A 15276-nucleotide genomic window follows, 5' to 3' on the forward strand; every position below is an offset into this window, starting at 1 on the left:
GCTTTTTCCCCCCTCTGAACTTTACCCAGTTCCGAGTTCCGCGTAACAGATTTTTTTAAATCCTTCAAAATTCGACGCACCAGCGTTTCCGCTTTATGAAACCGAATGGGTTAACGTTGTTACTCGTACGAGATTAAATTTTATTTAATTTAACTTCAGTTTCTATTAAATTGACCGAGGTTTACCGCCGCGCGAAATTGCCTAATGCCGTGTTAACTGGGCATACTAATTTCTCTTTCGTTCTAGTTTCTTCGAATTGAAGAAACGATGCCTGGAAACTCATTTTATTCCGAAACTCGAAGTTTATTCTAACTCAAACAAAATTAACCCGGCGAATTTAATTAAATCCACTGAGATTTGTCGTGTATAAAATTGGTCCAAATTCATTTTTAGATTTTTAGCGCACTTAGTCTAAAGATGTAATTAATTTAATTTTGTAATGTATGTAATATATTTTTTTATAGACTATACTACATTCTTTATAAGGAAACTTCAAATTATTGCTAGCATCTCCAAATTACAGAAATAAAAATCTAAAAGAGCTAAGTGAATTTTACCGAATTAAATCTTTTGGTCAATTCCAGCACTATTTTATTACTATTATACTAATTCTACTGACTCCACTATCAGCAAATCGCAGAAACAAAAATCGAAAAATCCAAGGAAATTGTTCAATTCTATTCCCACATTAATTCGAGTCTATTATTAGATTAACAATATCGTAATCGCGGTACATTCAGGCACAAACGCGCAGATAACATACAACGCTACAGTCGCCGAATGGCCAACACAATAATCTGTAATTGCGCAAAGATCTACAATCGCAGTGATCGAGCTGAATGGCGGCACAGTAGCCAGCTCAATAGACCGTCGACAGAAAATGTATATTAACGCGAGTAGCATGCGCAATCCGGTAACTCAATAATTAATACTAGTACCGTTGAATAATCCATTAATTGTACAATTGAGGCCGATTTAATTGAAATATAATTGAACCGCGTTTAACGTTAATGTAACAATTAACACGACGGGACAGCGAGCGAGCGCATCAATTTCTCTCTCGCTTTTACCTGGCAGCCGATTAACGAGTACTATGTATAGGTACGCCAGTACAAGAGTGCTATGTTATCTCACCGGGCTCCTTGTAATTGTAAGTATTCGCAGCCTCGGAGCACGCTACAATCTCGTATCCTCGCTCTTACATGCCAGAATGCGTTCCCCGGAACGCAGTCACGCGAAATTCTGCTCTAGACGATCATGCGAACCTCTCAGACCTCACTGGGAACATGTGTCGCTCACAGCGAACCCTTAGAAACCTCTTCCGCGCCACCATAGTCATCGCGAAGTCTTCAGTTATTTCTGCTGAAATTTCTCTGACGGCGCAACCCGTTGAGCGAATCAATACGCGTGCCAGAAAAAATGAAATTGTTCTGTTGCTTTTCAATATTTCTAGGTCAAAAAATTCCTCCAAGTTCCACTATATATCCACTACAAACCAGCGTACTCGTTTTGCAAATGAGTCCACTAATTTTCCCAGACAAAATTGTTACACCCTCTAGTTTCAGATCGTCAGGCAAGCGCGACGCGTTAAGTGAACTAATATACGTGCCAGAAAAAATAAAATTGTTCTGTTGCTTTTCAAGATTTCTAGGTCAAAAAATTCCTCCAAGTTCCACCGTATATCCACTACGAACCAGCGTACTCGTTTTGCAAATGAGTCCACTAATTTTCCCAGAAAAAATTGCTACACCCTCTAGTTTCAGATCGTCAGGCAAGCGCGACGCGTTAAGTGAACTAATACACGTGCCAGAAAAAATAAAATTGTTCTGTTACTTTTCAAGATTTCTAGGTCAAAAAATTCCTCCAAGTTCCACTATATATCCACTACAAACCGGCGTACTCGTTTTGCAAATGAGTCCACTAATTTTCCCAGAAAAAATTGCTATACCCTCTAGTTTCAGCTTGTCGGGCAGAAGCGACGCGTTAAGCGAACCAATACACCTGTCAGAAAAATCAAAATTCTCGCGTCACTTTCCAAAATTTCGCAGTCAAAAAATTCCTCCAAGTTCCATCATATGTCCACTACGAACCAGCGTGCTCGTTTAAAAATAGGTCCACCAATATTTCCAGAAAAAATTGCTAAAGATACCGTCTATTTACAACTATTCCCACGACAGACAACTAAAAACCGTGGTCAGGAATCGATACGTGTCTCGCTACCGATACGCGTGTTACGTACCCGAGGGCGAGAAGCGTTTACCCGCGGGAATTTCGATCGCAGGGTAACGGGTGAACGCGCGAGCGGATGGTCGGGCTGTAACGAAGCCGTGACAAGAGCGGGTAAGAGACTTATCGGGCCGAGTATTGGCCAGCGTTGCATCGCTTTTGGTCGGCTCCGGCTTTCCCGATGCTTCCCTCATAATCCCTATTCGTGATCCCCAACTCTCTCTCTCTCTCTCTCTCTCTCTCTCTCTCTCTCTCTCTCTCTCTCTCTCTCTCTCTCTCTCTCTCTCTCTCTCTCTCTCTCTCTCTCTCCATCTTCCATCTCTTTTCCGTTCCAACCCGGTGCGGAGACGCAATCTGCAACGCGCGATGAAAAGGAATCCACGTGGCTGGAGATCGATTAATGCACGCCGGGCGAGCACCGCGGCACAGCTCTCGGGTTTAAGTGAACTTCGAAACGCGATACGGTATTTACGCGGTACCTTCCCACACGCCTCGATTATCCCTCGATGATTCATACGTTGACTTAATTTATTTTCATTCATTTGGTTTGACGCGTTCCCGTAATCGTGCGCGACGGCCACGATCTTGTGAACGGTGATTTATCACTCACTGTGGATTTTACGCAATTACAGAAAAGATGGATGTAACCACAATTTAAAGCAGTGGACATATCAAAAATGTTTAAGGCAGCATCAGTTTCAGCTTAATAAACTAATTAAAAGAAGGAAAAATTTTTTGTTTCTATGACTTGCAATAAAACATTTCTTACTTTGCATAAAGATCCGCAGGCTAGTGATAAGCGGAGCGTAAACTATTAAAATACAGCAGAGTCTCGATCTAAGCTCTAACCTCGGGTGCGTGCTGTGACGTGTATCGTGTACGACTATGTTCTTATGACCGCGTCGAATCATTTGTGCAGGTTTTAAAATGAATTTTTACGTTGATATATTCATTGTGCTAAACTTAATTAGGATCTGTAACATGCAAGAAAGTTGGAGGATTACTCAGTATCGCACAGCTAAAAAGGACATAGATCTGGAAGAGGAAGTGTTTGGTATACTAAAGAAGGAAGATGATTCCATTTTGAGAGCTATAGCAATATTTGTATTACAAATAGACAGAGCAATCTAAGCATACCTCCAGAGAAGGAAAACGAAGAATAGAGTACAAATATTACGTATTAAGAATAAATTCTTAGATCAGAACATCTGATACATCTATATATAGTTTATATGTGTTTATGTTAATACCCGGTTCATAAGTGTTGATTATTGATTATATAATAGACAAAGTAAGGCGAAACGAATTTATTACACATCTAATTACAGATATTTTCATCTATAGTATATAAGTAATTAGATTTAAATCAACGATACTACATAAGGACCGTTTTTGTATTGGGCAGATAGAGTTCAGGCTCTTCAACGCCTAATAACCATAACCAGTATCGCACATTTAATTTTTTGCAATTTTTATTTCATTGAATAACTCACTTTGATTTTATGGAATTTTTGGGGTTTCTAGTTTGGCGTTCAAAGTGTTAAGCACGGCGCGCTTGTCCGTAACACTGTCTCCCACGTACGACGCGTTCGTCCGTAACACTGTTTCCCAGGTACGGCGCGCCTGGCCGCGAACGGCACGGAAGCCACTATAGTGGCGTTACCGTTCAAACTGTTGCTTTCCACGGAAGCCACTATAGTGGCGTACAGTGCTTACGAGATTAATCCGAAAAATTCCACAGAAAAATAAGAAGTTTTGTAATTGTGTTAGTAGTGGTTCACACCGATATAACCGACCCGGTATCGGGTTACGTGGCATGTTTCTGGGCCCCTCGAGGGGTATGCCCCCCAGTGGAGGGGGTAGCCCTCCACCTCGCGAATCAAAAAGGACCATTACGTGGACTTACCGTTTTCTTGGATCGTGTGGGCCTTCACCGACGACGTATCCTCGCACGCGTGACACTATCACTAAAAGTACACTTGATCACAACTCGCGAATGTCAATTAGAGAGGCGTCTACGCGACACGGGAGATCGCGCGACAATGACCCCTCCCCGTTTTTCGGTAACGCGACGCGTCGATCCTTATTTCCCCCACCCTACGCGTAATCCGCGACTTGCCTAATTACCTGGGCGCGCTCCTAAGCCAGCGGCCGTTCGGCCCGAAGAAGGGTGGTCCGGTCCCCCCCGAAAATGGGAAGGGAAATGACGTCACAGTGTGTATATAGTTTTACTGCTCATTGTCTCGCAACAGAGGGTTCAATCGGGCCGATAAAGACATTCGGAAAAAGGTGGAAACGATGGAAGGGTGGGTTGTTACAAGGGTCCCGCGGTACCTGATTTCCATTACGTTTGCGATTCAATCGTACCGGCGCGAGTCGCTCGCGGATTCAGCATAGTAAATCATCCCTTCTTTGCTGGGGATCCGACTCTCAAGGTATAATTAGTAGGCCACTCGAGTGCAATCGAGGGGATCGCGTCCATATTAATTCCAGATCGATCCCCTGGCGATGGCTCAACCCTCCCCCTTCGCTTAATCGAGCGTTTCGGCAAAGGAGAACGAAATCTGCGAACGTTTCATCCCGGGGATTGTACCGGTTTCCGATTGTATTCACACAAAGAAAGTGTTCCTCTATCAATCTAACAATTCTTTTATTTGTAACAGGCCACCGATATTTCTGTACCGACCACGTACTGTCCGATAACAACGAATCTGTGGACTCTTTCGAAAGTAAAATTAAAAGACATTGAACCAACGCTCGGCATATTTTTTTTTGTAGACCGTGGATCTCTTTATTATATTCTTCTAAATTGTTTGAGAGACTGATTGTGTTAACACTTTACTCAACAATTGTCTAATAGTCTCTTTAAAACCGAGGATCAACCATTGAGAATTTCCGAATCAATTGCTCGAAGGCGACAGCAATTTTTAAACATTTTTAGAATTAATATGATGCAACAATCTTTTCTTTTTGCGCACAGCTCGGCCCCAGGTATTAACACTAGGTTTACGGAGCACTGAAAGTTACTACTTTACATTACTTTATAAAAATAAGATGAATGCATCTGTCAAAATTTGTAGTCATCTTTTTAACAATACATACCCAAAGAAATCAATTTGTTAAATAATTCCTCATCTTTACAATCTCAATATTCGTAAATTAAAAATATCCGTCATTTCGACGCGTCTCGTAAATCTAGTGTTAAATAGAATATTACAATAAAAATTGTAAAAACATAATACCAGGCGAGTGCCCGTTTATGCTTCCAGACCCCAATAATCAGCTAAAACGTCTCCGTTGTTTTTATACATACGAGAAAATATTTCGACTGGCAATTGTTGTGACGGGAAAGTTTGTTATTTCTCAATGTTGCATTGTGCAAGGACCGTCCGAGTCCTCCAACGGGTCGCAGCCGAAAAAATGGGGCGTCCTCGCTTTCGATGAAACCGTCCGAAGGAGAATGTTGCCGGTCGGCAGAAAAATCGCAGTGGGAAAAAAAGCCGAAAAAAAAATCAAGCGGCAAACGATATTTTCGATTGTTGGGAGGGGAGAAATCCGAGCGGAAGAACGGTGTCAACGTCGGCTGAATAGAAAGAGCGGTAACGTTTGCGGGACTCCGGGGCTCGTTATTGCGATCGAGCGGACACGTTGCAACGCGCGCGTGTTGCAACGTGCAACGCGCTTTGGTGCATCGGCGGAGGCCGGTCGATTTGCACTCGCAGATGATTTTTCAGCGCCCGCCATTAACACGCGGCCGTTGTCCTCGGACACTATGGTTACCGTATCACGGTGAATAGCGTGTGCACGTGTCGGTGAAAAAGGGAGAGGGAGAGAGAGGGAGTCACGTGGATATTTCTATCATTAGTTATTTCCAGGGCCGTTTATGAGTTCCGATGCGCGGGTAGAAAGGGGGATGCCGGTTTTATGGGCCGCGTTTTTCGCGTGGCCGACGCTTGCCAAACAAAAAGCCCGCACAAAGGACCGCCCCCGGACCGTTTGCCACGACAATCGGATCCCGGTCGAATCGGTTCGCGAACCGTGCGCGAGCCGATTCAAAGCGAAACTGAAAACGATACTTGTTGTGCCGTCGATAGACATAGGCGAGAGAGAACCGCCACTCTAATCAATTCACTCGATTCGCGCGACTCTTTGTGGTAAACCCGACGCTGCGTTGTTCTGATTTTCTCTGGAGAATTAGAACATTGTTGTAATTTCTCAAGCCGGTGTGAAACTGCACGATTTTGTCCCTCTTGTCTTCTATTCTCTATATTCTATATATATTATTCTATATTTTTCTATATCACTTTGAATTATTTTTTATTATCCTATATTATTCTGTCATTCTATATTATTCTATATTATTCTATATCATTCTATATTATCCTATATTATTCTATACCATCCTATATCATTCTATATTATCCTATATTATTCTATACCAATCTATATCAATCTACATCATTCTACATCATTCTACATCATTCTATATCATTCTATATCATTCTATATCATTCTATATCATTCTATATCATTCTATATCATTCTATATCATTCTATATCATTCTATATCATTCTATATCATTCTATATCATTCTATATCATTCTATGTCATTCTATATTATCCTATATTATTCTATACCAGCCTATATCATTCTATATCATTCTACATTATCCTATATTATTCTATACCAATCTATATCATTCTATATCAATCTATATCATTCTATATTATTCTATATTATTCTATATCATCCTATATTATTCTATATCATTCTATATTATCCTATTCTATGTATATTATATATTATCCTATTCTTTGTATATATATTATCCTATTACATTATATAATATATTCTATATTATCCAATCTATATCAATATCTATATTCTTCTTCTACATTCTATATCAATTTCAGTCTCTATTCAGCATAATTTATTTTTCTATAATCAATCCTCCATAATCTGTCCTCTACTATCTCACCTCTGTAATCTATCATCCACAGTTTAACCGTTGCAATCTAAATAAAATGATCTATCAACGTAAATCTAAATTATCGCATACTAAACGTAGATTTATGACTCGATTTTGTGCCGTATTAACCTAATCTTCGCACAGCACAGTGAAGTATAATGCGATTAAGTCTTTACGATGTATTAAATACGTAGAATAATTATCAAGTCCCAAATTCTCCGAATATTAAATATTAAATGTTAAATATGAATCGTGAAGTATTAAACGGTGAACAGTGATTCTAAATAAACTATAAAGATTTTGAACCAAACCCACCTAACTTTCGCACAAATTACAGTAAAATTGCAGTGAAATTCCTGCTAGAATCGGCAATCTACACAAAAAAAGAACAGTAATTAACGAAAAAGAATCGGAAAATTCTCTGACCATTAAACTACACATTGCGATTCCAAATAAGATAATTTCTGTTATAAACGCATAAATATCTATGATCGACCGAATATCGCAAACATAAGTGTTCAATCACAAATCCAACGCTTCTCTCCTCTAATTATGCTGCGAATACCTATTCAACGTTTCACGAATCTCGATCAAAGTCCGAAACGTCGCATTAACCTGATGAATAATAACGCGGAACGCATGAACGTTAATTTGCCACGGAAAAGAAACCTGTTAATCTGACATAGGTACACACGAAGAACATAAAACACGAAAGTACGTTCTCGAACGCTTAAAAACCGATTAACCTTCCATATACATATCGCGCGCGCAGCGAATGACCGATTGCATTGTTCTCGTTCCTCTCGCATAAACATTATCGACCGAGGTGGGGGTAGGGGAAAGGGGTTGCAGTTTTCGCTCTCGCGAAAATTATTGCCGGACTCCGGGGCTCCCCGTTTCAACCACTCGTTAGCGCCCGATTAAAATGTTTAATTGATGCGGTTCCCATCGGGCGACGTCATTACCCGCGGCAGCCAATTACACCGAGCGTCCCCGAATTTGTACATTCGTCGCGCGACGCTCCATTATGTCGCGATTACGCCATGAGATTTATCTCGATCGGTGACCATGGGGCGTCGAAATGCTTCAATAGTCGGCGGGCGAATGCGGGAATCTCTGACAGCGGTGTACAGTCGCGTTTGCGGCTTCTGGGTAACTTTTTAATTGACCTGATTGGCCTGATGTTTGCTAATCTTTCCTTCCATAAATTGGTGTGTCCATAAATTGTCGGTATTTAAGTTGGTAAATTATAAATGGGCAATTAAATTATTTTATGGGAAGGAACATGGTTAAAGATATGTGGTATTTTTTAGTATTGTTTTAAACGTTTGTTTTTGAGGTACAATGACTGTTTTTGAAGATTTCAATGAGTAAAGTTCAAGATTCTACTGTGCTGGGGAATTTTATAAACTTTATGGACATTTTTCTTCGTTACTATATGAGATATTTGAAAAAATCAAAAAGGAGGTGGTAAACGCATGTTAGCTTTACTTTGTAGATTTTTTTCGAAATTTTAGTTTGATTGTTAAGGGTAGAAAAAAATTATTTTCCAAACTACTGCAATTAAACACGATGGCGAGAACTCCTAACTTCATCAACAATTTTCCTGATTGCTATACACGTTACTCGAATGAATCCAACAGCAAACAACAGTTATACATCCGATGTGTGTTGTATAATTTTTTCCGAAATTTTACGTCTCTCGTTAAGGCTAAAAAAAAATCTTTTCACGAGGTAGTTTTCAGAAGGTTTCCCGTAAGGGAACGCAAAAGAGAATCATAAACGACCATGTTACAGCTCTCTCAAAAATCGGCATCAAAGGAACCGCACGACTTTCGAGAAGCCCGTCGAGAATCCCGAGTTGTTCACGGGAAGCTATTAATTCCGGCAGAGACACAGCCATTACAAACCGTGTATTACCCGAACAGAAGTTTGAGTTTAATGAAATCTCGGCGACGAACGCCGCTAATGACTCGCATAATACTAGCGCAATAAAATCTCTCGATAGTGGGAGGAGGATCTCAGAAAGGAGAAGACGAAGGAGGAACGGAGAATATTTGATTTCACCGGGAGAAATATATAAGAGTCAAAGTTAATAGGTTTCTTCCACGGACGACTCCTTCGCAGAATTTCCTCTCGGCCCCCGAGTTTAATCTGGCGACTTTCCGGTCGGATTGCAATCGGCTCGTGAGAGAGACAGACAGACAGATAGAGAGAGAGAGAGAGAAAGCTCTCATGGAGCATCTCGCGGAATCCCAGCGTGTCATATTCTCTCTCGGAATTCATGGACGGTCGCCGGCGCGGAATTTTTAAGCGCGTCGCGACGCGCGCAACGGAGAATTAAAATTCTTGGTGGATCGCAGAGCCGAGTGCAACGAGTATGCAACGAGTATGCAACGAGTATGCAACGAGGGTGCAACGAGCGCGGCGAGCGCAGCGAGGGATTTCCGCGAGACCCCGCTTCTAATTTGTAAGCCCGCGACATCGGGATTCCAGCATCGATGAATCCAGTCGAACGTATTCCGCCTACGTTATTATGCGAGCGAATATCTTACGCCCCCGCTGGATAACTTCGGACGTTCTGCGACCTCCTCGCGTTAATCCAGGCTTTGTCGAGGATTTTCGAATGGGGAAAATCCAAATTTCCGACGGCTCCCCGGAGAACACTATTATTTTATAATATCGGCAAGCTTTTTGCCCCGTTTTCCTGGAAATTATGCCCGTAATTCGCGCGAACCCGCACCCACGGCGGAAACTCGGTCAATGGATTATTACCGTTGTTAAATCCTGCGTTATACTTTTTAGACCATCAGCGATCAGGTTTCGACGCATTTGTGAAGGAAATATTGGGAGAATTTAGAAACATATCCGACTTACTGAAATAATAATTTCAATTAGAGAGAGGAAGAACGTTTCACATGACAATTGAATAATAATAGACATTATTCGGTTAAAAATTTAAGACTTACCTAATCAACCATAGGTCAACAATGCTCGAGGTCGGTGCCTCAAGCAAAATGCTTACAGGATCGTTGAAGCAATCGTTCTTTTAGTTAGTATTCCCAAGTGCCAGAAGCTTTCGAGGTAATTAACCGAGTTCGATTGTCCACCTGCAAACGTCTTGCGCTTGCGTTGTTGCGCGAAGACAATCCAGCGAGTGTGCAAACACGGTCCGGCGACTGCAATTACGCGAAACAAACATGCCTCAGCCTGCGATCGAGTCGTGGGGGGACGTTCGCCGAGTTCCGGAAGGTGCATCCGACAAGGTTGCACTTCAGACTGTCTCCGGGCCTCTTGAAGAACAGGGACGAGGGGAGGGGTCCGTGAGGGTTGCTGGAAAATAAGCGCAAACGGATAATTAGAGTTTCGAATTTAATTGAGAACGAGCGGCCCGAGATTTCCTCCGGGGAAGAGAGGGGGGGGGGGAGGGGATGGGGCTCCGGTGTCGTCCGAGCCCTCTAATATTCCCAGACTTAATTATGATGACGAGGCGAGTCTGGGAAATGGGTTGCTTCCGCATTCAAGAAACGCTGCGCTTTCGCGACGCTCGAAAAATCTCCCTTTTCAACGGCGACTACTCTGTTTTTTCTCTTTTTTAAGAACTGTGCTCTCTCTCTCTCTCTCTCTCTCTCTCTCTCTCTCTCTCTCCCTCTCTAGGTCCTATTCTGTTCTCTCCTTTCACACCCTGTCACAGTTTTTACTCTCTATACTCTATTCTCTAGGCGCTGTCCTCAGTTTTCTATACCGTGTCGACGTTTTCGAACACTGGACTTTAGACTCTAGCTTCCGTCTTTGTGTTCTCTTTCCTGCTACCGCATTCTATGGCTTTTGTTTTGGTATTTTCTTTTTTATCCTTTGTTTCAGATTATGTTTCTTATTTCTTTCGGCTGGCAACTGTTTTACTTTCTGTATTTATTTTAGTCTGTCTTCTATACTCTAAATCTTTTATCTTCCATAATCTATTCGATATTTTCTATTTCTGCCTTCTATCATTATTTCAACTGTTTTAGTGGGCTTTCTGTATTTATTGTAGTCTGTCTTCTATACTCTAAATCTTTTATCTTCCATAATCTATTCGATATTTTCTATTTCTGCCTTCTATCATTATTTCAACTGTTTTAGTGGGCTTTCTGTATTTATTTTAGTCTGTCTTCTATACTCTATATATCTTTTATCTTCCATAATCTATTCGATATTTTCTATTTCTGCCTTCTATCATTATTTCAACCGTTTTACTGGGCTTTTTGTATTTATTGTAGTCTGTCTTCTATACTCTATATATCTTTTATCTTCCATAATCTATTCGATATTTTCTATTTCTGCCTTCTATCATTATTTCAACCGTTTTACTGGGCTTTCTGTATTTATTGTAGTCTGTCTTCTATACTGTATATCTTTTATCTTCCATAATCTATACGCATTTTAAAGCATTTTCGCTTTAAACCTTTCCTGTCTCTGTGCATCACGTTCCCATTGTTTTTCGTTCAATTCCCCGGGGCTGTTTCTATGTTTCCTCTGTTCCCCCCTCTCTCTTTCTCTCACCCACTCTTTCTCCGTCTCTCAGCAGAATTAAAATCGCATACCGATCCCCAATAACCGCGTCAGGTCTCAGAATGTCGCGTCGCGTTCCCCGGTATTTCATTCTCGTTCGCTTCCAGATTAGCCTAAATTTATTTCAACGCGAACCTTTTTACGCGAAGGTCGGCCCGCGCGTATCGTAGTCTCATTTGTTAACAAGCTCTTCAGGAACCGGCGCACCGTCGGAAAACAGGGAGAACGTGCGCACACGCGCGCGTGTATGCGTGTGTACGGTGGCGGGATGTTGCAGCCTTTTTAATCTCCCCGGGGAAATATCGCGAAAAATGTGGAAGACGCGGCACGGAGAATGTTTCCGACGAAAGTTATTGGTGTTTGGGCATTCATGTTGCACGCGCCGGTCCGCAATATTTAATACAGATACCGGGAAATAATAATAAACCGAACAACGATTTTTATTCCGCTCGCTGCTTCGAACCCTTTAGCAACCAACGAATGTTTCGCAGTCGAAATTTTCGCGTAACTGTGTCCGACATTTTATGTCCCCATGAAACTCCCGAGTGTTTTAAACAGCCTGATATTGTATTTTTATCGTGGTTAATTTTAATCGCAATTGTATCGCGTACGGTGCCATTTCAATTGGAAAAAAAACGGGACGAATACGACGGCAAAAGTTTCGTTGAGAAAATCAATAATTAGAAAATTTGCGATCTTCTGCTTCGCTTGTGTTAGTGCGAGTCTCACCGACACTCTACTCTTCTCTGGCTCGGTCGTCGAGCGTGTTTACCGCCTGACTGGTTCCGAGGGGGATTCCCCCGGTGGTGGGGATAAAATTTTTACAGTTACGGTAGAGACCTCCGCGACAGTTACGGAGATAATACTGTAAATTACTGCTACAGAAATAGTGTCCACACGCTAACGATCCCTGTGTCTCTCTTTGTTGCAGCAGCCGGTAGCAGCGCGGAGGAAACAACGTTACCAGCCGTACCGGTGAGTATAGCGGAATCCTAATCGCCGTTTTGGACGTTTGTACCTCTGCCAAACAAGCTCACGATGTGCAGAGGGGGGGAACGTGCTCGGAATCTATCGTAAATCGTTTCTTGCCCCGTGGCGTTTTTGTCCATGGGGTGCGAAGCATCCCCTAAACAACCCTCGGGTCCCTTTGTCGCAGAAATCGCGAGCATTCAGAACGAGAAACGCCCTAATTCTGACGGTGCACATAATTATTAGTCGAGCTTTACGAGGAATTGTAAAGTGGCCAACATCGGGATACAACCTGAAAATTATTAACAGAATTATTTTCAACCAATTGACAGTCCCATAAAACTGAAACAATTTTTACATCAACACTTTGAACGCCAAACTAGAAACCCGAAAAATTTCATAAAATCAAAGTAAGTTATTTAATGAAATAAAAATTGCAGAAAATTAAATGTACGATACTCCAACTTTCTTGCATGTTACAGATCCTAATTAAGTTTAGTACAATGAATATATCAACGTAAAAATTCATTTTAAAACCTGCACAAATAATTCCGTCAGCCACACACGGCTGACGTGGCGTTCAACGTGTTAACAAATCCTTCTCTAATTATACTACATTGCTAAAAATTTAAATCTGTGTTAGATAATCGTTTGATGAATTCCAAAAATGTCTGGTAGAACTAAATATAATAAATTCATTTTTCAATTTATTGTCGTGTGTACAAAATGTTCCTAAACGAGCAGAGTAACGGTAATGGAGAGCTAATTAACTTATGGTTTCTGCGTATTACGTTCGAAAGGTGATAGAAATCTCGCCGGACTTTTGCGATAGTTCTGCCGGTGGTAGAATGGTAAAAGTTGAAAAATTAATGGACGCGGAATGTGCGGCGATAAAATTCGCAATTTAGGGTATAATCGGACGCAGAACAGTTGGACGAAATTATTAAAGTTTCTCGGGGTGGTTTTTCGACGGGGGCTGCAGGGGCGGGAATATTTTACTCGATTCTAATTCTCGGAGTTACGGACCCGTCCATTACTCCCGGCGAACGCGCTCACACACCGCCAATTAATTCCGTGTAATTGCCGGCATCGCTTCCGACCTGCCGATGAACCGTGAACACGTTCGAACTCGGCCATTTTCAAATTCAATGCTGATTGGAATCTTGCGAAAGGCTTTTACACCTTTGTCCATTCATTCCGGCGATTCTCTGGCCCCTTTTGAAATTATTTAGAGGATTATTTCAATCACGAGAAGTGAAAATGTCGGGAAATTTTATTCGCTTAATGTACAGTTACTCGTAGTAATATTCTACCATTTTTAAGAGGACTATCAATTTTTCAATAGTGAAATTTGTTAAATTGAAAATATGTTTCGATTTTAGGAATAAAGAAATTATTTAAATTTGGTAATTGCAATCTGGACCAACATTTGAAGTTGCTTTTATATAAATAAAGTATTTACGATTGTATAATGTTTTGACTTTGTCGCAATATGAGTTCATATATAATTTAAAAAAAAAATAAGTGATGTATTTCTTCGATTAATTAGAATTAGAATTGATTAGATTTATTGTGGCAAAAATAAAGTAAAAATATTATTTATTTTTATCTGTACACGCGTTTGTATTTCAGAAATTTGCATCCGCTATAAATGCATAAATATTTGCTAATAAATGATTGATTGTTGTAAATTTACTATTTGAAATGTATACGGAAGCAGGAAGTGCAATATTTATGCTTCTAAATTAACATTTCGGTAGCGAAAATAATGTGTAAATAGAAGTCTATCGATTGCGTACCTGTTAATTACATTACTAATGATTGCAACTATATTCGTTGTTGTCAAAATATCTACAGATTTTCAACCAGAATTCCGATTTTCAATCAGAAATGTTATTTTATTCGTCTGCTACATACATTCACGACATAATAATTGATGACGAATAACTCTCAACGAAGAAACACGCTCTTAACCCTTTGCACTCCAAGCTATTTTAACTCGAAAACGAAACATTTCTTCCGACCTATGTAGAATATTTCCCTTCTATATATTTTTTGTTTCATGTTATACATACGAAAATGGTGCAATTTACTTGTACAATACTGAAATGTTTAGTAATTTATTAAATGCAAACGAATTTAATAACGTAAAAAATATTTTGAATAAGGATACAGCAATTTCTAGTGGCGCCTTACAGTCACCATTCGAGTGCCATGGGTTAATGTTATACATACGAATACTAATAGTAGATTATAAAATACGAATGTAAATTACACTTACAAATTTTTCAGAATCATCTGTTCCTCCGTCGGATCCACAGCATACTATTATTGACTCACAACACGAATACGTCCGAATAATTGTACCCGTTTTTTCGGAGCTTACACTACACAACACAGTTTAGAAAATCGCGACAGCGAACGAAATGTTACTCCGACCACGAACAAAATAATACTGCGATTTGAACCGCTTCGCTCGCGCGGACCTGTGACGTCAGGTTACGCAGGTCAGACGCTGATACACGCTGAATACAAAACCGAAGTAAACAAATACGGAAG

The 15276-nt window shown here is 40.7% G+C and overlaps 1 protein-coding gene and 1 long non-coding RNA gene across 2 annotated transcripts in view; one reads left to right on the plus strand and one right to left on the minus strand.

Moving 5' to 3' along the window:
* LOC143361305 (uncharacterized) overlaps window positions 1-15276 on the plus strand; it is a 263601-nt gene that overhangs the window by 202201 nt on the left and 46124 nt on the right. Inside the window, 1 exon segment of the mRNA XM_076800598.1 lies at window positions 12680-12723. Within this exon segment, the coding sequence (XP_076656713.1) occupies window positions 12680-12723 (44 nt within the window).
* Window positions 10355-15110, minus strand: LOC143361322 (uncharacterized). The gene is made up of 2 exons (XR_013083433.1): window positions 14999-15110; window positions 10355-10530 (listed from the first exon to the last, which is right to left on the minus strand). It is a non-coding gene; the product is annotated as an uncharacterized LOC143361322 (long non-coding RNA).

The sequence above is a fragment of the Halictus rubicundus genome, chromosome 15 (genome assembly GCF_050948215.1).
Source record: "Halictus rubicundus isolate RS-2024b chromosome 15, iyHalRubi1_principal, whole genome shotgun sequence".
Lineage (NCBI taxonomy): Eukaryota > Metazoa > Arthropoda > Insecta > Hymenoptera > Halictidae > Halictus > Halictus rubicundus.